This window comes from Diceros bicornis, chromosome 2, assembly GCF_020826845.1.
Source record: "Diceros bicornis minor isolate mBicDic1 chromosome 2, mDicBic1.mat.cur, whole genome shotgun sequence".
Taxonomy (NCBI): domain Eukaryota; kingdom Metazoa; phylum Chordata; class Mammalia; order Perissodactyla; family Rhinocerotidae; genus Diceros; species Diceros bicornis.
In genome coordinates this window covers 51,830,257-51,854,234 of record NC_080741.1, presented here as the reverse complement: position 1 = coordinate 51,854,234, position 23,978 = coordinate 51,830,257, and the positions used below count along the sequence as shown (strand labels likewise).

The 23,978-nt window shown below is 36.2% G+C and overlaps 1 protein-coding gene across 1 annotated transcript in view; it reads right to left on the bottom strand.

The window, feature by feature from the left end:
• Positions 1 to 23,978, bottom strand: part of DOCK3 (dedicator of cytokinesis 3) — a 460,033-nt gene that overhangs the window by 292,425 nt on the left and 143,630 nt on the right. The window contains exon 4 of the mRNA XM_058559633.1: positions 158 to 213. Within this exon, the coding sequence (XP_058415616.1) occupies positions 158 to 213 (56 nt within the window). The remainder of the gene's footprint in view (positions 1 to 157; positions 214 to 23,978) is intronic.

Sequence of the window (23,978 nt, the reverse complement as noted above, 5' to 3'; positions counted from 1 at the left end):
AGAAAAAATTATGTCCTCAGAATTATATATCATACAAGTATATTTTTGGCAGGAAAACATATCAATAGTATATTTTATCCAAGGAACCAAAAAGAAAAAAACCGTTCCCTGCAACCTATAAAAATTGTAAATAAATTCAGTATGGCCAACTACTCACCCCCTGTTACTGACAATTGCCTTTTTCAAGTGAACATAATTTGCAGGAAAGATCCCCTGTAAAAAACAAAAAGTTTCCCATTAGAAAAAGTAATTTATGATTAACATTTCATATACACTAAAATAGCACTCAGCTTTCAGCATAAAGCTACTCTATCAACAACACAGCCTATCTCTTAGTGTAGCAACCACTTTGCATATTAATTAAGAATGCAAAGTTGCACAAACTATATTAGATAGGAATTTCACTGCCGTTTGTAATCAGAGTCTATCCTCAGGGGAAAACTGATCCTAAGCAACTATGAAAAAAAAATTTTTTTTAAGTTACAGATTGGAAATGTCCCATCAAATCACTCTCAGAATATAGCCTTATATACAGAGCTTGGCATGTATCTACAAAACCAAACACATCACCTAACCAACAACTTACAGATTATCCAGCTCTGAGCTAGAGAAACAGTTCTTAGACTCGGACTAACATTTGTATTGACAAAAATGAATCCACTTGGGAGCTTCTATAAGTATTTCTTCTTTTACTCTTTTCAAATGGTTTCAACTTGTGGTATTTGCCATAATTTGATTTCAATTACTCAGGGATAAAAAATGGATTCTGTTTTAAAAAACAATTACGTTTTCCAATCAATGTTTCACTTCTTTTCCTGATGTCTGAAACTCCCTTCAAATAAAACACAGATGGTCTAAATTTTTTTTTATACTTTGGCCCACACCACTACCAATAATAAACTCAATCTACACGAGGCCATCAGCAGCTGGTCTACAGTAATGCACTGTATAGTTTTCACTGTACACATCTTTTATCTCTTTGGTTGAATTTTTTCCAATTTTTTTTTTGATGCTATTGTGAATGGGATTGTTTCCTTTATTTCTTTTTCAGATATTTCATTGTTACGAGTGTATAGAAACAACTAAATTCTGTGTATAAATTTTATATCCTGCAATTTTACTGAATTTGTTGATTAGTTCTAACCGTTTTCTGGTGGAGTCCTTAGGATTTTCTATATATCTACATTCCTTTCTACATTTGTACCATATCATCTGTAAATAAATACAATGTTACTTCTTCCTTTCCTATTTGGATGCCTTTCATTTCCTTTTCTTACCTGATTGCTCTGGCTAGGACTTCCAGTACTCTGTTGAATAAGGATGGTGAGACTGGACATCCTGGACTTGTTCCTCATCTTAGAGGAAAAGCTTTCAACCTTTCACCATTGAATATGATGTTAGCTGTGAGCTTGTCATACATGGCCTTTATTATGTTGAGGTATGTTCCTTCTAAACCCAATTTGTTGAGAGTTTTATTCATGAAAGAATGTTGTATTCTGTCAAATACTTTTTTTGCATTTATTGCATTGATCATATGATTTTTATCTTTCATTCTATTAAGGCAGTGTATCACATTTATTGCTTTGCACATGTGGAACCATCTTAGCATCCCTTGGAAAAATCCCACTTCATCATAGTATATGATCCTTTTAATGTGCTGTTAAATTTGGATTGCTAATATTTTGTCAAGAATTTTTGCATCTATATTCATCAGGGATATTAGCCTGTAGTTTTCTTTTCCTGCAGTGTCCTTCTCTAGCTTTGGTATCAGGGTAATGCTAGCATGATGAAATGAGACTGGGAGTGTTCCCTCCTCTTCAATTTTTTGGAAGAGTTTGAGAAAGACTGGTGTTAATTCTTCTTTACGTTTAGTAGAATTTACCAGTGAAGTCATCTACTCCTGGACTTTTCTTTGTTGGAAGATTTTTGATTTCTGATGCAACCTCCATACTTATTATTGGACTATTCAGATTTCCTATTTCTTCCTGATTCATTCTTGGTCGGTTGTATGTTTCTAGAAATTTATCCATTTTTTTCTAGGTTATCCAATTTGTTGGCATATAACTATTCATAGCAGTCTCTTATGATCCTTTGTATTTCTGTGCTCTCTTTTGGTTTCCACTCGCATGAAATATCTTCTTCCATCCCTTCACTTGCAACCTACATGTGTCATTAAAGCTGAAGACAGTCTCTTGTAGGCAGCATGCTGTTGGGGGTCTCGTTTTCTTTTTAATCCATCGAGCCACTCTAGGACTTTTGATTGGAGAATTTAATCCATTTACATTTAGAGTAATTATTGATAGGTAAAGGCTACTAAGGCCACCTTATTGTTTCTGGCTGTTTTATAGTTCCCTTGTTCCTTTCTATCCCTTTTGCTGATTTCCATTATGAATTGATGATTCTTCCATAGTCATATGCTTTGATTCTCATATCTTTATCTTTCATGAATCTATTGTAGATTTTTGCTTTGTGGTTACCATAGTGCTTACATAAAACATCTTATAGATATAACAGCTTATTTTATACTGTAACTTTGATCACATACAAAACTACCCTTTTACTCTCCCCCACTTCTATTGTTTCTGATGTCACAATTTACCTACATCTATATTGTGTATTTTTAAACTATTGTAGCTATAGTTATTTTTAATACTCTTGTCTTTTTATACCAGAATTAACACACCACAATATTACAGTATTAGAGTATTCTGAATTTGACTATACAGTTATGCGTTGCTTAACAATGGGGATACACTGTCAGAAATGCGTTGTTAGGCGATTTTGTCATTGTGTGAATATCATAGAGTGTACTTATGCAAACCTAGATGGTATAGCCTACTACATGCCTACGCTATATGGTATAGCCTATTGCTCCTAAGCTACATACCTGTACAGCATGTCACTGTATTGAACACCATACGCAACTGTAACACAATGGTATTTGTGTATTTAAATATATCTAAACATAGAAAAGGTACATAAAAATACAGTATAAAAGATAAAAAATGGTATAGGGCACTTACCATGAATGGAGTTTGCCAGACTGGAAGTTGCTCTGGGTGAGTCAGTGAGTGAGTGGTGAGTGAATGTGAAGGCCTAGGACATTACTGCACACTAAAACACTGTATACTTATGCTACACTAAATTTATTTAAAATTTTTTCTTTCTTCAATAATAAATTAACTTCAGTTTACTGTAACTTTTTAAATTATACATGTTTTAATTTAACTTTGTGACTCATATAATAATACTTAGCTTAAAACACCACTCTGCAGCTGTACGAAGAAATTTTCTTCATATCCTTATTCCATAAGCTTTTTTCTATTTAAAAAAAGGTTTTGTTTTTTTTTTTTTTTACTTTTTAAACTTTTTTGTTAAAGACACAAACACACACATTATCCTAGGCCTAAACATGGTCAGGATCATCAATACCACTGTCTTCCACCTCCACATCTTATCCCACTGGACGGTCTTCAGGGGCAATAACATGCATGGAGCTGTCATCTCCTATGATAACAATGCCTTCTTCTGGAATACCTCCTGAAGACTTGACTGAGGCTCTTTTTGAGGAGGTGTCATTCTTTTCAGAAATGTGTCCATGGTAGTTTGCTTGGTTTCTTTTTTTCATCACAGATTTGCCTGTCATCAGATTGCACCATGAACATTCCTCTCTACTAATGCAAACCTTTCAGTCCTGGGGTCCATGTTTTTAAACTTTTTAAGGAGCTTGTTGAGATCTATAAAAGCTTCTGCTAAATCCTTCACTGTGAATTTTCTTAGGAGTTCTTTTTCTTGTCTTTCTGTTTCCTTTTCTCTTGCCTCTTCTTCAGCTATCCATTATTGTTCCAGTTCCAACAACTCCTCATTTGTCAATTCCTCAGGAACCACCTCAGGAGCTCCTCAACGTCATCCTCATTCACACCCTGGTTAAAGTTGTTTGCCATCTCAACCACAGCCTTGTTGATTTTTGCAATCTCCTCATCCTTGGCAAATCCTCCGAAGTCACGGATGAACCTCTTGAGTGTCTTCTTCCAGATGCCATTCATATACTCCTTAATGACATCACCCAAGCCTAGGCAAGGTTCCTGATGCAGTCATAGATGTTGTAATCCTTCCAAAATTGCATCAGTGTCTTCCTCAGTTGTAGCAATAGCCTGGGCAAAGGTCTTTCTCAGGTAATAGGCCTTAAAAGCTGCTATACACCCTTGATCCATTGGCTGAATCAAAGAGGTGGTGTTTGGAGGGAGAAACACTGTTTTGATATTGGGATGAAAAACACCAATAAAAGGAGGATGTCTGGGAGCATTATCAACAATAAGCAAAATCTTGAAAGCTACGTTATTCTCCAAATAATACTTCTCCATGTTGCTGGCATAGCAATTCAAGAGGGCATCTTGGAAGAGGAGCTACGTCATCCATGACTTCTTATTGTTCCTGTAGTACTCTGGAAGTGTGTGTTTACTGATATGCTTGAAGGCCCTGGGGTTCTCAACGTGCCAGATCACAAAGGGTTTCAATTTGTAGTCTACAACACTGTCCCCATGCAAGACTGTTATCCTGTCCTTAAAAGCTTTGAAACCTGGCATTGACTTGGCCTCCTTATGGATGAAAGTCCTTTCAGGCACCTGTCTCCAGAATAGGGAGGTTTCATCCATATGTAATATTTGCTCTGGCCAAGTAATTTTCCTCCATAATTAGCTTATCTAGAGTTTCCTAAAGTTCTTCAGCTGCCTTCACATCAGCACTTGCAGATTCACCACTCACTTTCACATTATGTAATGAATAACCATTCTTGAATCATTTAAACCACCCAGAGCTAGCAGTAAATCAACATCGTAGTTGAGTCCAGCCTTTTCTTTGAACATTGCAAACAAACTTTTTGCTTTGGCCATGATCGTCATGGCACTGAGAGGGATATGCTTCTGTGCCCGGTCTTCAACCAAGCTTATTAGAAGTTTCTCCATGTCTGATATAGGCCCTTCTCGAATTTTTGTTAGTCTCATTGCCTTCAATAAAATAGATCCTTTAACAGCTTCTGTCACTTTGATCTTGTTCTTCAATGAGAAGAACAAGTCAGTCATGCATGACTGACTGACAAGCAATAACCATCACTGACTTTCCACCTTCATAGCCCTTAATCACTTTTAATTTAATTTCTACGTCAATCACTTGACATGGCCACTTACTGGCAACACTGGCAGTGAATTTTGTATGCTTAGGGGGTCATGACGAACAAAACAACACGAGATTACACTAAGCATGAGAGAAAATGATGTAATCAAGAGACACTGTAAACACAAGATGTATAAGGCTGCTGCCAACATACATGGAAAAGTGCTTTAGATTAAATTTCTTTTAAGTAGAAAGAGTATACCCTAAAACAATGATACAAAATACAGTAAATACACGAACCAGTAACATAGTTGCTTCTCGTTATTATCAAGTATTACACATTGTACATCACTGTATGTGCTATACTTTTATACAACTGGCAGTGCAGGTTTGTTTACACTCGCATCATGACAAACACGTGAGTGATGCACTATGCTATGACATTACGACAGCTAAGATGTCATTAGACAATAAAAATTTTTCAGCTCCATTACAATCTTATGGGACCATTGTCATTTTGCGGTCCATCGTTGACTGAAATGTCATTTTGCAGCACATGACTGTACACTTATCTTTACCAGTGTGTTTTATATTTTCATATTACTAATTAATTAGCATCCTTTCATTTCAGCTTGAAGAACTCCTTTCAGCATTGCTTGTAAGGCAGGTCTAGTGGTAATAATTCCCTTAGCTTTTGTTTAACTAGGAAAGCTTATATTTCTCCTTCATTTCTAAAGGATAGCTTTGCTAGATCAAGTATCCTTGGTTGGCATTTTTTTTTCTTTAAGCACTTTGAATATGTATTATCCCACTCTCTTCTGGCCTGTAAGATTTATGCTGAGAAATCCACTGATAGCCTAATGGAGGGTTACCTTGTAAGTTACCAACTTTTTTTTTCTCTTGCTGCTTTTAAGATCTCTCATTTTCTTTGACTTGACAGTGTTGTTATAATGTGTCTTGGAGTGGATTTCTTTATGTTGAGTTTGTTTGGTGACCCATGAGCTTCATGAAGAGACATATCCAAATCTCTCCCTAGATTCGGGAAGTTCTCAGCCATTGTTTTTTTAAATAAGCTTTCTTCCCCCTTTTCCCTCTCTTCTTCTAAACTCCAATGATTCACAAATTGGTCTTTTAAGTTTCCATAGATCATGAAAGCTTTCTTTACTCTTTTTCATTCTTTTTTCTTTGTTCTCCTCTGACTGGATAACTTCAAATTTCCTGTCTTCAATCTCACTGATTCTTTCTTCTGCTTGTCAAGTTTGCTATCGATGCTCTCTATTGCATTTTTTTATTTCATTCATTGAATTCATGAATTCCAGAATTTGTTTGCTTCTTTTTTATAATTTCTATCTCTTACTTAATTTTTTTTTTTGTGAGGAGATCAGCCCTATGCTAACATTTGCTGAGGAAGACTGGCCCTGGGCTAACATCTGTGCCCATCTTCCTCCACTTTATATGGGACGCCGCCACAGCATGGCTTGCCAAGCAGTGCATTGGTGCGCGCCTTGGATCTGAACCAGCAAACCCGGGCCGCCGCAGCAGAGCGCGCATACTTAACTTCTTGCCCCACCTGGCCGGCCCCTCTTACTTAAATTTTTAATTTTTTTATGTATTGTTTCCTCATTTCACTGAATTGTCTTTCTGGGTTTTCCTTAGCTCACTGAATTTCCTGAAAACAGCTATTTTGAATTCTTCATCTGGAATGGAAATCACAGATCTCCATGTCTTTGGATTCAGTTACTGGAAGATTTTTGTGACCCTTTGGTGTTATAGGTTTCCTTGATTTTTCTGTTTCTTGGAGTTTCACATTGCCATCTTCAAATGTGAAGTAGCAGTCACCTCCTCCAGTCTTTACTAACTGCCATCAGGGGAGAAATACCTTCTACCAACCCTCCTAGAGACTGTGGATTTCTCACACCTATAGATACACCTGATCCATTCTTGCTCCCTTTTGTGGCAGAATTCTTCAGCTTATATGCCTTCCATTGATCCTGCAATGCACCAGAAGCTGACTGCTGACAGCCACTCTTATGTTTTCCCAAAAGTAGCACTATAGCTCAAGTTTGTGGTCTCTCTGTACTGCAGATTCGGGCCTACTTTCTGTGTGTGCTCCCTAGAAGTCTTCAAAAGTTCACGCTCACTGACACCTTAAGAAATGTGCACAGTGATCCAGCTGCAGCAGGCAGGTGCATGTGGGTAAGGCACACAGAGCACTGGGGATGCCCATTGGCCAGTTAGGGGGACCCGTGGGTGGGCTTCTTGAGGGAGTCTGCCACGTGGTTAGTAGGATCTGATTCTATTTAATGCCCTCCAAGAATCCTACATCCCATTTTCCCAAACTTTTCCCATCTCCCAGTCATGGAGCTCCTGATTTAGTACTCTGGATTAGGCCAGAGAGAAATGAGCCTCTCTCTTCTGTGGGTGATTGTCTAAGTCAGTGTTCTCCACAGGCTCCCAGACTGGGAGGGTGGAGGTGGTTCACAGGTCACTTCAGGATCCACAGCTGTAACTAAAGTCTGCCTGCCTATTACCTACGCACAAGTGGGTGAGACTTCTCCTGGTTCCCTTGGCATATGATGCTGGATCCCACACCTCTCGCAAAGGCACTTTGGTTTGTGGATGGATGCAGAATGTTTGTTGCTGAGGGTGAGGACAAAAACTAGAGATGTCTTATCCCACCACGATGCTGACATCAAGACCACCAGTAACGCATTTTATATACTGACTCATAATAAAAGATAACCTATACCACTAGGGAATCCTAATAAGAGAAAATATGCAACTTAAAATAGGATAAAACACACAACTGCATGCAACCAAACCTAAATGATGAGAACTGGTTATCTGTAAAGAAAGAATTAGTAGTAAAAAGTTAAAAACACACAGGATTAGCATACACTTCCAGGAAGATGGAGAAGATATAATATTCACTAGTCCTCCTGCTAAGTACAGTGAAAAACTCTGGACAATATATATATAACATGGGCATACATATACATATAACATATACATAAACATATATGTGGTATACATAATATATATACCACATATATAAAATTCTGGACATAAATATATTTTTTAAAGACTGGAAGACTCTGAAGGTGGACAGAGAAGGTAGACCAACTGGGGACCTTGAGATCCAAGAAACAGCAGGTGGTACATTCCCTCGATTTCTTGTGCCTTATATTTCTACTACTTAAAGCTGAAAAAGCTGAAAATTTGGAAATACCAATAGACACAGACAATAAAACACCCCAATAAAAGCCTGCTCTCTCTAGCTTAAGGATCAGGAAAGGGTAAGCCTATCAACACAGAAAATTTTTCAATAATAACCACTACATTGCTTCCAAATACCACCAAAAAAGCTGTGGCCCAACTCCCACCCACATGAGCAAGGTTGACTGGAGAGACTGGACTTTCACCCTCATCAGGCTGTAACGAGGCACCTAAACCTTACACTGGTGTAGTGTCAGAAAAGGCTGAGTTGGGAGCCAAGACTTTCTACCTCACTGGGCAATAACAAGCCCCCACCACTCAGGGGCAGTGGAGAGTACCTGAGGTACGTGGACTTCCACTCCTAACTAGCTTTAATGAGACCCCCTCCATCACTCTGCTGTGGTAGTGTCAGAAGAGGCCTAGGGGAGAGGTGGGACTTTCACCATCACTCAGCAAAAACAAAGCTACCACCCCTCCTCCTGGTGTCACTGGAGGCCACATGGGGAGCAGTAAGGAGGAACTACAATGCCTTTTAGCCAATGATTAATCAGTGGAAAACTAGTACAAAGCTGGAATTTGCATACCCGATCAGTAGTAACAAGGAGCCTGCACCCTTTGGTGTCAACAGAAGCTGAGTGGGAAAAGACGGACTTCAATCCCCATTTGGCAATAATAAGGCAGAACTGCTACTTCTCCTGCAGAAGCACTGTCACAAAAAGCCAGCTAAAACAGAAGGTTTAAATAAGATGCAGTGTCTCATAACATAATACCCAAAGGTCCAGGTTTCAATTGAAAATCACTTGTCACACCAAGAACCAGGAAGATCTCAAAATGAAGGGGAAAAAAAAATACATGTCAACACCAAGAGGACAAAAGTTTTAGAATTATCTGACAAAGATTTTAAAGGAGCCATCATAAAAATGTTTCAATGAGCAATTACAAATATGCTTGAAACAAATGAAAAAATAGAAAGTCTGAGCAAATAAAACAAAAAAGTCTCAACAAAGAAATAGATGTTGAAGGGCTCGACAGCAGAATGAAGATGACAGAGGAAAAAAGGCAATGAACTAGAAGATAGGAAAATAAAAAATGACACATCTGAATGTGATATTGTGATATAATAAGAAATATATATTTCTTCTTCCCCAGTCCCTGACACAAGAGCTTTCTAAAACTCTTGGAATTTCTGGATAGGGCTAAATGGAACATCTTTTGTTATTCACAATAAGCCCCTTTCAACTGTTCCTGAGTTTATGATAATGAGGTGACTCTTGCTAGCTTCGATCCTAGATAGCTTCAGACTGGGAGATGGTTGCCAGAGGAACCAATCATGTGATTAGAGGGAGGAGAGAGGGGCTGGAGATTGAGTTAATCGCAAAGGGACAATGATTTAATAAATCATGCCTTCATAAAGGAACCCCCATAAAAATCTTAAACAATGGGGTTTGGACAGCTTCCAGGTTGGTAAACACATCACGTTGCTATGAGGTTAGCATGCTGACAGATGGCACAGAAGCTCCATGCCGCAGCTCACATCCCTTGCCCTATGCATCTCTTACATTTGGCTGTTCCTGAGTTGCATCCTTTATAATAAACTGGTGATAGTAACTAAACTGTTTTCCTGAGTTCCGTGAGCTGTTCTAGCAAATTATCAAATGTGAGAGGGGGGATCATGGGAATCCTCAATTTATAACTGGTTGGTCAGAAGTATGGGAAGCCCAAGACTTGAGATGCATCTGAGCTGAGGCAGTCTTGCAGGACTGAGTCCTTAATAGGTAGGGTCTTTGGATGGAATTACTGGACACCAAGCTGGTGTCCAGACAGTTGGATAACTGGTGCTGATATGGGAAAAAAACCCACACATTTTGTGTCAGAAGTGTTGGGAGTATAAATACATCAGACTACACAATAAAGAGAAAATAGACTGAAAAAAAATGAACAGAGCCTCAGGGACCTGTGTGACTATGGCTACAACAAAAAAATATCTAACATTCATGTCATCAAGGCCTGGGAGGAGAGGGGACAGAGGGCAAGGCAAGGCTTAAAACGTACATGAAGAAATCCTAGCAAGGATATGGAGCAACAAGAACTCTCATTCACTGCTGGTGGGAATGTAAAATGGTATATAGCCACTTCAGAAGACATTCTGGCAGTATCTTACAAAACTAAACATACTCTTACCATACGATCTAGCAATTGCACTCCTTAGTAATTACCCAAATGAGTTGAAAACTTTTGTCCACACAAAAACCTGTACACAAACGTTTATAACTGTTTTATTTATAAATGCCAAAACTTGGAAGCAACCAATATGTCCTTCAATAAGTGAATGGATAAACAACCTATAGTCTATCCAAATAACGGAAGAAATGAGCTATCAAGACACAAAAAGACGTGGCAGAATCTTGACTGCATACTGCTGAGTGAAAGAAGCCAATCTGAAAAGGCTACATTCTATATGATCCCAACTAAATGACATTCTTTAAAAGGTAAATTACAGAGGCAGTAAAAATATCAGTGGTTCCCAAGGGTCCTGGAGGAGAGGAAGAGAAATGAACAGATGGAGCACAGAGTACTTTTAGGGCAACGAAACTTCTTATGATAGATACATGACACTTTGCATTTGTCAAAACCCAGAGAACTGTACAACACAAAGAGTGAAGACTAATGTAAACCATGAATAATATTAATAGTGCACCAATATTGGCTCATCAAATGTAGCAAATGTACCACACTAATGCAGGATGTGAATAGAGGAGAAAATGGGGGTTGTGGGGAGGCTCTCTGTACTTTTTGCACAATTTTTCTGTAAATCTAAAACTGTTCTAAAAAATGAAGTCTAATAGAAATTTAAAACAAAAAAAGACAGAAAACTTCTGAAATTTGGCAAAAGACATAAACCTACAGATTGAAGAAGCTGAGCAAACCCCAAACAAGATACACCAAAAGAAATACACACTAAGACACAACATAGTTACATTTCTGAATACTACAGGAAAACAAAAAAATCTTGAAAGTAGCAGAGAAACAATACCTTACCTCTCTAGTGGAAAAAACTATTCAACGACAGTGAACTTTTCACCAAAATCAGAAAGGACAGCAGCACTACCTACAATAGCCAAAAGGTAGAAACAACCCAACTCTCCTACAAGTGACATGTAGATAAACAAACTGTGATATATCCATACAATGAATGTCATTCAACCATAAAAGCAATTAAGTACTGATACATGCCACATCAAGGATGACCCTTGAAAACATTATACCGAGTAAAAAAAGCTAGACACAAAAGGCCACATAATACATGATTTCACTTATATGAAATGTCCACAATAGACAAATTCATCGAGACAGAAAGTGGTTGTCAGGGGCTGGAGAACAGGGAAATTGGTACAGGGTTTCTGTTTGGGATGATGAAAATGTTTTGGTATTAGATAGTGGTGATGACTGCAAAACACTATGAATGTATGAAACTAGAAAATATTTTTGTGCATTTTACCATGTATTTTTGAATTTTTAAATATAACTATAAAATTAAAATATTTATAATACCACATTTAAACAAAAATTTTAATTAAAAAACACAGAGAGCAAAAGGAAGTGGTACAAAAGTTTTCCAGTGCTGAAAGAAAAGAACTGTCAACCTAGAATCCTATATCCACCAAAAACATTCTTTGGGAATGAAAGAGAAATCAAGAAAATTTCAGATGAAGGCAAACTAAGAGAATGTGTTACCAGCAGACCTACGCTGAAAGAAAGGCTAAAGAAAATGCTCTACACAGAAAAGCTCAAGAACAAGGAATCTTGAAACACCAGGAAAAACGAAAAAAGAAGGTAAGCAAAAAGAAGGGTAAATACAATAGACTTTCCTTCTCTTGAATTTTTTAAATTATGTTTGACAGTTAAAGTAAAAATTGTAACACTATCTAATACGGTTCTAAACGCATGAGAAAAAATATTTAACACACTTATAAAGGGAAAGGTAAACAGACATAAATGGAGATAAGGTGTCTACAATTCACCCAACTAGAAAAATGGCAACACCAGCAGACTGTGATAAGTTCTGCATATTTAATATAATACCTAGGGTAACCACTAAAAAGCTCTACAAAGACATACACATCAAAATGGAATTCTTGAAAAATTTTCAAGTGACCCACAAGAAGGCAGGAAAAAGAAACAGAAAAAAGAAAGTAGAGAAAAAAAATTAAACGGAAGGCTTTAATAATTACACTAAATGTAGATAATCTAAATATACTAATTAAAAGACAGAGATAGGCAGAGTAGATTATAAAACTTGACCTAAAATATAGTTATTTACAAAAAAACTCACTACAAATATAACAACATAGGCAAGTTGTAAGCAAAATAATGGAAAAAATGTTAGGCAAAAATTAATGAAAAGAAAGTAGGAGTTAATATTACATAAAGTAGACTCCAGAGCAAAGAAAATTATCAGACACGAAGAAGAACATATAATGATGCAAGGTCAACTACCAAGAAGACACAGCAATCATAAATGTGTACGCACTAAACAACAGAGCTACGAAATATATGAAGCAAAACTGACAGAAATGAAAATAGACAAATCCACAATTATAGTTACTTATAGAACAATTAGACAGAAAAACAGCAATGATAAAGAATAACTCAACACCATCGACCAATAGGATCGACCAATATTCACAGAATATTCCAATCACCAAAAGCAAATACACATTCTTTTCAAGTGCCCACAGGACATATACCAAGATAAATCATATCCTGGACAAAAACACAAATGCCAACAAATTTAAAACAATTGAAATCATACACACAGTGATTTCTCAAACCACAATGAAATCAAACTGGATATCAGTAACACAAAACTAAAAGGAAAATCTACAAACACTTAGAAATAAAACAGCATATTTTTAAATAATCCATGCATCAAAGAGGAGTTCTCAGAGCAAATAAAATATTACACTGAACTGAATGAAAATGATATAATATATCAAAATTAGTGCGACACAGGGAAAGAAGTGCTGAAAGGAAAATTATTGGCATTAAATAAATATATTATCAAAGAGCAAAATTGCAAATCAATAATCTAAGCACCCTTAAGAACCTAGAAGAGCAAAATAAAACCAAAGCAAGCAGAAAGAAAAGAAAAAGAGAAGAGTATAAATCAATAAAATTACAAACAGAAAAACAACAGAGAAAATCAACGAAGAAAGTTGGTCTTTGGAAAGATCAACAAAATTGACTAATTTCTAGCAAGACTAACAAAGAAAAAATAGAGAAGACACAAGTCATAAATATCAGGAATGAAATGGGGTATTACATAAACCCTGCAGACATCAAAAGGATTAGAAAGAAATACTACAAAAAACACTACACACGTAAACAGACAACATATGAGAAATGAACCAATTCCTTGAAAAACACAAACTACCATAATCCAACCAATATGAAATATATAATTTGAATAGCCCTGTAACTATTAAGGAAATTGAATTCATATTTTAAAAACTCCAAAGAAAGAAATCTTCAGACCCAGATGGCTTCACTGCTTAATTGTACCAAATGACTGAAGAGTGAACACGACTTTCTTAATTCATTTTATGAAGCTAGTGTTACTCTGATACCAAATTTTCTAATTCATCTCATGAAGCTACTATTACTCTTATACCAAAATCAGTCAAAGATAAAGAAAAAAATCTATAGACCAATATCCCTCATGAATATAGATGTAAAAATCCTTAACAAAATGTTATCAAATAGAATTCAGCAATATGTAAGAAGAGTTATGTGTACCATGAGGTTTTTTTTAAGGGATGCAAGGTATTTTCAATACTCAAAAATCAATGTAATCTACCATATTAACAGTCTAAAGAAGAAAAGTCACATACTCGTACTAATGCAGAAAAAGCATATGACAAAATTCAACCTCAATTCATGATAAAAATAAAACTCCCAAAAAATATAGCAATAGAATCACATAGGAGTGACACAAGCAAAATGGCGGAATAGGAGTTTTCTACCATTTTCCCACCAAAAAAGAACACCAATTTTGACAATCAACCACGGACAAGAGTGACTTTGTGGAAGTCCAGGAGCCCAGTAAAGAAGTTCCAGCACATTGTTGGAGGAAAAAAAATCCAAGATTGGACACACTGAAGAGGGTAACAGGAACAGCTTCACTTTACCTGCATCATCCCTCCCACAAGGCAGCACAGCAAAAACTATGCAAAAATTAAGTGCCCAGAGAGAACTTCTTGGGCTGTGATTTCTCCCATGGGGGAAAGTTAGAACACGCAAGTGAGCACCTGGCTTTCCTACATACACGGGATGCTGTCAAAGAGGCCCACTTCTTTCTAAACCCATCCAGGATACTGAGGTGTGCTGCACAACTGGGGGCACAGGGAGGGGCTAAAACAACAGCAGACATGACTCTTGAAGGGCAGGCATCCTACTAACCACTTCAAAGACTCCATCAGGAAACCTGTCCATGAGCCAATGGGGATGCCTTGCCTGCAGATCTCCCTAATGGGACCATGGGCACCCTCAATGCTCTGCACACCTCCCCCACAGACTCTCCAACTCCATGGCCAGCTCCCTGCATGCACCCCCAAGGGCAGCAATGAGTGCAAGCCTTTGCAGATGGCTACTAAGCACATGCAGAAAGCTGTCCAACTCTGCAGGATTGGGAGAAAGCAAGCAAACTTGAGCATTCAGCACTGCCCTGTGTAAAGCAAACAGGAGGCTGTTACCAACCAGCCTGACTTTGCAGGATTGAGAGAAGGCATATAATCTTAAGAATTTCACCCCAAAACGGAACAAGAAGTGTGGGGCAGGTGCATGCATAGCAAAGGTCTACAAAAGCTGGAGAACACCCAGCAGAGTTGACAGAAAGTATTTCTCTACCAAAGACAGTCAGTACAAATGAAAGAGGTGATTGTTTCTTCAAATGTAAAGACGGCAATGCAAGACTTCAAGGAACATGAAAAATAAAGGAAACATGAAACCACCAAAAGAACACAATAATTTTCCAGTAACCTATCCCTAAGAAACAAATCTGTGATTTACCCAATGAAGAATTTAAAACAGTTGTTTTAAGGAAGCTCAGAGAGCTACAAGAAAACAAAGACCATTCAATGAAATCATGAAAACAATACAAGAACGACTTTAACAGATACACAGAAATAATAAAAAAGAACCAAACAGAAATTCTGCACCTGAAGATTACAAAAAATTTAATGAAAAATGCAATAAAGGGTGTCAACAGCTGACTTAATCAAGCAAAAGAAAAAATCAGTGAGACTGAACACAGGACCTTTGAAATTACCCAATCAGAAAAGAACAAAGAAAAAAGAACGAAAAGAGGGAAGAAAGTTTATGTGAATTATGTGATTCCATCAAAGCAAACAATCCATGCATTACTGCAGTTCCAGAAGTAGGTGGGAGGAAGAAAGGGACAGAAGGCTATTTAAAGAAATAATGGCTGAGAACTTCCCAAGTCTGGGGAGAGATCTGAACATCCCAGTTCAGGAGGCTGGATCCCCAAAAACATTCAAACCCAAAAAGATCAACTCCAAGACACATCATAACAAAACGAACTAAAATTCAAAGACAAAAAGAATTTCAGAAGAAGCAAGAGAAAAAAAGTATGTAACTTACAAGGTAACCCCCATAAGGCTATCAGCAGAGTTCTTGCAAGCAGAAACCTCGCAGGCCAGAAGAGAGTGGGATGATATATTCAAAGACTGAAAGAAAACAAGTGCCAACTAAGAATATTTTACCCAGAAAAGATGTCTTTCAAAAATGAAGGAAAAATAAAGACTTTCCAAGAAACAAAAACAGAGAGTGTTCATCACCACTAAACCTGCCTTATAAGAAATGCAAAAGGAGTTCTTCAAGCTGCAATGAAAAAACACTAACTAGTAACATAAAAAATACATGAAAATATAAAACACTGGTAAAGGTAAATACACAGTCAAATTCAGAATACTCTAACACTGTAATATGGTGGCATATTAGTTAACTCCAGTATAAGGGTTAAAGGACAAAAGTTTTAAAAATAACTACAGCTACAATAATTTCTTAATGGATACACAATATAAGAAGATGTAAATTGTGACATCAAAAATATAAAATGTGGGTAGGAGGAGTAAAAGGGTAGAGTTTTTATATGAGATTGAAGTTAAGATGTTAGCAGCATAAAATAGACTGTTACAAGATATTTTATGTAAACCTCAGAACAACCACACAGAAAAACTTACAGTAGATACGCAAAAGGTAAAGAGAAGGAAATCAAACTATATCATTACAGAAAATCATCAATTCACAAAGGAAGACAACAAGAGAAGGAAAGAAGGGACAAAGGAACTATAAAAGAGCCAGAAAACAATTATCAAGATGGCATCAGTAAGTCCTTACCTATCAATAATTATTTAAATGTAAATGGATTAAATCCTCCAATCAAAAGACATACAGTTGCTAAACGGATTAAAAACAATAACCCAACTTCATGCTGCCTACAAGACTCACTTCACCTTTAAAGATAAATATACACTCAAAGGGAAGATACGGAAAAAGATATTCCATGTAAATGTAAACTAAAAGAGAGCAGGGGTAACTATACTTATATAAGACAAAAGAGACTTCAAGTCAAAAACAAGACAACAGTTAAAAAAGGTGATTATATAATGACAAAGGGGTTAATTCATCACAAGGATATAACAATTGTAAACATATATGCACCCAACAACAGAGCACCCCAATATATTAAACAAATACTAACTGAAGGGAGATCTGAAAGGAGAAAGACACAGCACTACAAAAATAACAAGGGATTTCAGGGGCCGGCCCGGTGGTGCAAGTTGTTAAGTGCGTGCGCTCCGCTGCGGCAGCCCGGGGTTCGCTGGTTCGGATCCTGGGCATGCACTGACGTGCTGCTTGGCAAGCCATGGTGTGGCGGCGTCCCATATAAAGTAGAGGGAGACGGGCATGGATGTCAGCCCACGGCCAGTCTTCCTCAGCAAAAAGAGGAGGATTGGCAGATGTTAGCTCAGGGCAGATCTTCCTCACCAAAAAAATAGACAAATAAATAAATAACAAGGGATTTCAATGCCACAATTTCAATAATGGATAGATCATAAAACCAAAAACTCAGTGAGAAATCATTAGACTTAAATTATACTTTAGACCAAATGGACCTAACAGACATATATAGAACATTCCCTTCAATATCAGCAGAATACCCATTGTTCTCAAGTAGACAAGGAATATTCTCCGGGACAGGTAACATGTTAGGCCACAAAACAACTCAAAAAGACTGAAATCATATCAATTATCTTTTCTAATCACAATGGTATCACAGTAGAAATCAATAACAAGAAGAAAGCTGGAAAATTCATAAATATGTGGAAATTAAACAACACACTCCTGAATAACCAATGGATCAAAGGAAATCAAAAATATCTTGAGACAAACAAAAATGGAAACAAAACCTACCAAACTTATAATACGCAGAAAAAAAGCAGTTCTAAGATGGAAGTTTATAGTGATAAATGCCTACAATAAGAAAAAAAGAACAATGGAAGACAACTCAGCCACAAAAAAGATGAAATCTTGCTATTTGCAACAACATAGATGGACCTTGATATTACGCTAAGCAAACTAAATCAGATGGAGAAAATTAAATACCACATGATTTCACTCATAAGTGGAAGATAAAAACAACAACAACAAACAAACACACAGATACAGAGACTGTGGTTACCAGAGGGGAAGGGGGGAGGAAAGAGGGCAAAAGGAGTAATAGCGCACATGTGTATGGTGATGGACAGTAATTAGTCTTTGGGTGGTAAACCTGATGTAGTCTACACAGAAATCGAAATATAATGATGTACACCTGAAATTTATATAGTGTTATAAACCAATGTTACCTCAATAAAAAAAAAGAAAAATCTCAAAAAACAACCTAACTTTATATCTCAAGAAAATAGAAAAAGAACAACAAATTAAGCCCAAAATTAGCAGAAGGATAAAGATCAGAGAAGAAATAAATGAAATGGATGCTAGAAAAACAATAGAAAAGATCAATGAAACTAAGACCTAGTTATTTGAAAAGATAAACAAAATTGAAAAACCTTTAGCCAGACTAACGAAAATAAAAGAATCAAATAAAAACGGAAATGAAAGAAAAGACACTACAACTGATACTAGAAAAATACAAAGGATCATAAGAGACTACTATAACAATTACACACCAAAAAACTGGATAACCTCGAAGAAATAGACAAATTCTTAGAAACATGCATCCTAACATAAATGAATCATAAAGAAATAGAAAATCTGAACAAACCAATTATGAATAAGGAGACTGAATCAGTAATTTAAAGCCTCTCAATAAAGAAAAGTCCTGGGGGCCAGCCCGGTGGCGCAAGCGGTTAAGTGCACATGCTCTGCTGCGGCAGCCTGGGGTTCACTGATTCGGATCCCAGGGACACACCGACGCACCGCTTGTCAGGCCATGCTGTGGCGGCATCCCATATAAAGTGGAGGAAGATGGGCATGGATGTTAGCCCAGAGCCAGTCTTCCTGAGCAAAAAAGAAGAGGATTGGCAGATGTTAGCTCAGGGCCGATCTTCCTCACAAAAAAGAAAAAAGAAAAAAAAAGGAAAAGTCCTGTACCAGATGGTTTCACTGGTGAATTCTACCAAAGATTTAAAGAAGAATCAATGCCAATCCTTCTGAGAGTCTTCCAAAAAATTGAAGAGGAGGGAACACTTCCAAACTCATTTTACAAAGCCAGCATTACCTTGATACCTGAGCCAGAGAAGGACACGACAAGAAAAGAAAATTACAAGCCAATATCCTAATAAACATAGATGCAAAAAAATTCTCAGCAAGTGTTATGGAAACATCTATAGACAGTTAATCTTCAACAAAAGAGCCAAGAACATACAATGGAGAAAGGAAAGTCTTTTCAATAAATGGTGTTGGGAAAACTGGATGGCCACATGCAAAAGAATGAAAGTAGACCATTATCTTACACCATATACAAAAATTAACTCAAAATGGATTAAAGATTTGAATGTAAAACCTGAAACCATAGAACTCTTAGAAGAAAATACAGGCAGTACACTGTTTGATGTCGGTCTTAGCAGTATCTTTTCAAGTACCATGTCTGCTCAGGCAAGGGAAACAAAAGAAAAAATAAACAAATGGGACTACATGAGATTAAAAAGCTTCTGCACAGCAAAGGAAACCATGAACAAAACAAAAAGGCAACCCACCAACTGGGAGAAAATATTTGCAAATCACATATCCAACAAGGGGTTAATTTCCAAAATACATAAAGAACTCATACAACTCAACAACAAAAAAATGAACAACCCAAACAAAAAATGGGCAGAGGATAGGAACATTTTTCCAGAGAAGATATACAGATGGCCAACAGGTACATGAAAAGATGTTCAACATCACTAATTATTAGGGAAATGCAAATCAAAACTACAATGAGAGATCACCTCACACCCGTCAGAATGGCTATAATTAACAAGACAAGAAATAACAAATGTTGGAGAGGATGTGGAGAAAAGGGAACCCTTATACACTGCTGGTGGGAAAACAAACTGGTGCAGCCATTACGGAAAACAATATGGAGATTTCTCAAAAAACTAAATATAGAAATACTATATGATCCAGCTATTCCACTACTGGATATTTATCAAAAAAATATGAAATCAACAATTGAAAAAGATTTATGCACTCCTATGTTCATCGAAGCATTATTCACAATAGCGAAGATATGGAAGCAACCAAAGTGCCCATTAATGGATGAACAGATAAAGAAGATGTGGTGTATATATATATATACAATGGAATACTACTCAGCCATTAAAAAAGACAAAATTGTGCCATTTGCTACAACATGGATGGACCTTGAAGGTATTATGCTAAGTGAAATAAGTCAGATAGAGAAAGACAAACACTGTATTATTTCACTCATATGTGGAAGATAAACAAACACATAGATAAGGAGAACAGATTAGTGGTTACCAGAGGAAAAGGGGGTGGGGGGAGGGCAAAAGGGGTAAAGAGGCACATGCGTATGGTGACGGATAAAAACTAGACCATTGGTGGTAAACACGATGCAATCCACACAGAAACTGAAACATAATAATGCACACCTGAAATTTACACAATGTTAAAAGCCAATATGACCTCAATAAAATAAAAAGAAAATATTAGCAAACCAAATGTAACACATTAAAAGAATCACACACTGTTATTAAGTGGGATTTATCCATGAAATGCAAGGATAGTTCAACATATGCAAATCAATATGTGTGATATACCACATTAACAAAATAAAGGGTAAAATCATATGATCATCTCAATAAATGCAGAATAGCATTTGACAAAATGCAACAAACTATTACAACAAAAACTTTCAACAAATCAGGTATAGATGGAATGTACCTCAACATAATAAAGGCCATATATAGCAAGCCCACAGCAAACACCATACTCATCAAAGCTTTACCTCTAAAATCAGAAACAAAATAAGGATGCTCACCCTTTCCACTTCTATTCAACATAGTACTAGAAGTCCTACCTATAGCAATAAGGCAAGAAAAGAAATAAAAGTCATGTAAATTGAAAAGAAGTAAAACTGTCTGTATTCGCATATCACATGATCTCACATACAGAAAACCATAAAGCCTCCACCAAAAAAACTTTTAGAACTGATAAAAGGAATTCATGTCAAGTAGCATGACACAAAATTAATAAACAAAAAATAGATTGCATTTCTTACACTAACAATGAACCATTGAAAAGAGAAATTAAGAAAACAATATCTTTTACAACAGCAAAAAGAATAAAATATTTTGGAATAAATTTAACCAAGAAAGTGAAAAATTTGTATACTGAAAACTATAAGACATAGATAAAAGAAATTGAATAAAACACAAATAAATGGAAAGATATCTCAAGTTTATGGATTGGAAGAATTAATATTGTTAAAATGTCCACAAAGCCATCTACAGATTTAATGTAATTCCTATCAAAATTCCAATGGCATTTTTCACAGAAATAGAAGAAACAATCCTAAAATTCATACGGAACCACAAGACTCTGAATAGCTATCCTGAGCAAAAAGAGCAAAGCTGGTTGCATCACACTTCCTGATCTCAAACTATATTACAAAGCTATAGTAATCAAAATAGTAAGAGTATACCTAGAGTGGCCATTATTCTAGGGTTGTTTGACCTTACTCTTAACATGCGGTCACACTAGGTCTTTATTGAAGACCCACGTGTTCACTGAGTTCTTTCCACTCTGGTATATTAGAATTTGAATGTGTACCTCTATTTCTCAATCTCTTTGTGCTAGTTCCTTCTTCTGTCCTCCAAGGTGTTGGCAGTCTTTAAAGTCTCATTTTCAGCCCTATGCTGTCACAGTAGTAGTTGTTACAGGAAAAGAAGCAAATATTTATTGTGCTGTTATCACGTGCTAAGCACTGTGTTAAGAGCTTCAAATAAGCTCACTGATTCCTCAAAACAATTCTATGAGATAAGTAATAATGTTATCCCCAATTCAAATATACAAAAAATTAGAATAATATATTGAACATCCATGAATCTATCATTCAGCTTCAACAATTATCAACATTTTGCCAATCTTGATTCATTAATTCTAACAAACACAATTTTACCCATTGCAGTATTTTAGAGCACATATCAGAAATCATCCATAAATACTTCAATAGGTATCTTTAACAGGTGCTTACTGATTCTCCAATAAACTCTATTTTATAGTTATACTGTGAGGCAATAGTGGATCCATGCCTCTGTTGAATGACAGATTCCCTGTTGCCAGTGAGACATAATCCAAATTCCTTTAGCATTCCTTATATTCTTTGGCATAAGACACTTTAAATATGGACCCAACCTACCTTTCCTGCCTTATCATCCATCATTGTACTATGCCCTAGTCAGTTTGGACTATTTGCCATTCCTGGAACATGCCTTGCAATTTCATGCCTCTATACCTCCGCTTTTGCTATACAAAACATTCTATAAGGTCCTAGAATTTTGTTCCTATCTTGCAGAATTCTAGGTATCCAGTTGACAACTATTGTATAAAAGCTGATCCTGAAACCACAAAATGATAGTAAATATAAACTCTCTTGAATTTCATTCTTTTCCTCTTGAGCATATGTTGTATAAAAAGCAACTGTTGTCCTTTGTCTTAATTTTATCTTACTCTCTCATTCTTTAGTTCTTCAGGTATGTTCTTAAGAAAGCTAATATTTTGGCAAGACTAACAAATATATAACATGACATTTCACCAGAAGATAACACTATGTCCCAAAAACTTTTGGTCTCTAAAATTACAATGCCAAAATAAGTTTTACCCTAGAAGTGTATCCTGGAAAAATAAAGTCTTCAAAAAAATGCAGAAGACAAGAAACTATCATTCTTAAAATCATTTAACATAAAGTTTAGTAGTACATATTTCCTGAATATTGTGCTTCTCAAACTGCATAATTTTAATATATGGTCACAAAAATATATAACTGGAAGTGTATTTTATAATCATCCCAGTATCTTCCTTCTCAATGTTTATTATATCTTACTGCAAAGTATTTACAGAGAACAAAACAATTAGACTTTGAGAGGTTTTTTTAACTGTTTTATAGAAAGAAATGTTCTACCACTTACTAATATTTATGAATGCTATATTTGCTATCTAGTCCAGATATTATTTTATTTGGGCTAATTCAAGTTTTATTTTATTATTAGTATACATCATACACAACTGAAGACATACTTTAATAAGTCACCTTTTTTATTTTTCTTTAACTACCAACAGCTATGAAAAACTTATTGAAATTTTTTACTTACTGTGACCATAACATTAAGACAAATAAAAGATAAAATAGGAATGCATTTTTTTAAGTTTGTGGAATCACTAAATGATTATCTTTTACAAACACAAGAATTTTCACTCTGATTCCACAAAAGATCACTACTACAAGAAATAAAATTCAGTTATTAACACTGTCTTTCCACCTGTTACTTTAAGTTTAAGAATACAAATACAAGCTATTAAGAGGTATACAGATATAGTTTGTTAATAAATGCTAGAATAATTTAAGATCCTCAAGTGGAGTTGGTATTACCAAAATACACAATCTCAGAAGTACCACATTAGCCCAAAGTAAAGAAATTAAAGTAGTCTGATCAGACAAAATGAGCTCTAACACTTTAGATTGGTGTAATCTGGTTTCCTCATTTTGATTAGCTTATCGACTCATTCTTAATCACAAAACAGCCTCTCCCACAGACTCTAAACACCTTTATTGTAGGAAAAAGAATTTAGACTGTAGGTAGGAGGTTCTGAGCACTTTTCCTTAACTCTAAAATAGAACTCTGATCATTATGCTCAAGAAGCTAAATGGAGAGAGAGAGACCTTGAGACTAGAGGGAGAAGCCTAGCTATTTCAGTGGTCTGGCTGAGGAAAGCATTCCAGCCATCCCTGCCAAGATGCCAGACATGAGAATAAACCCTCTAGGACATTTCAGCCAGTTGAGCTCCCAGATGTCTGTAGCCACAGGTGATATAGATGTAACATAATAACTACCCAGATGACC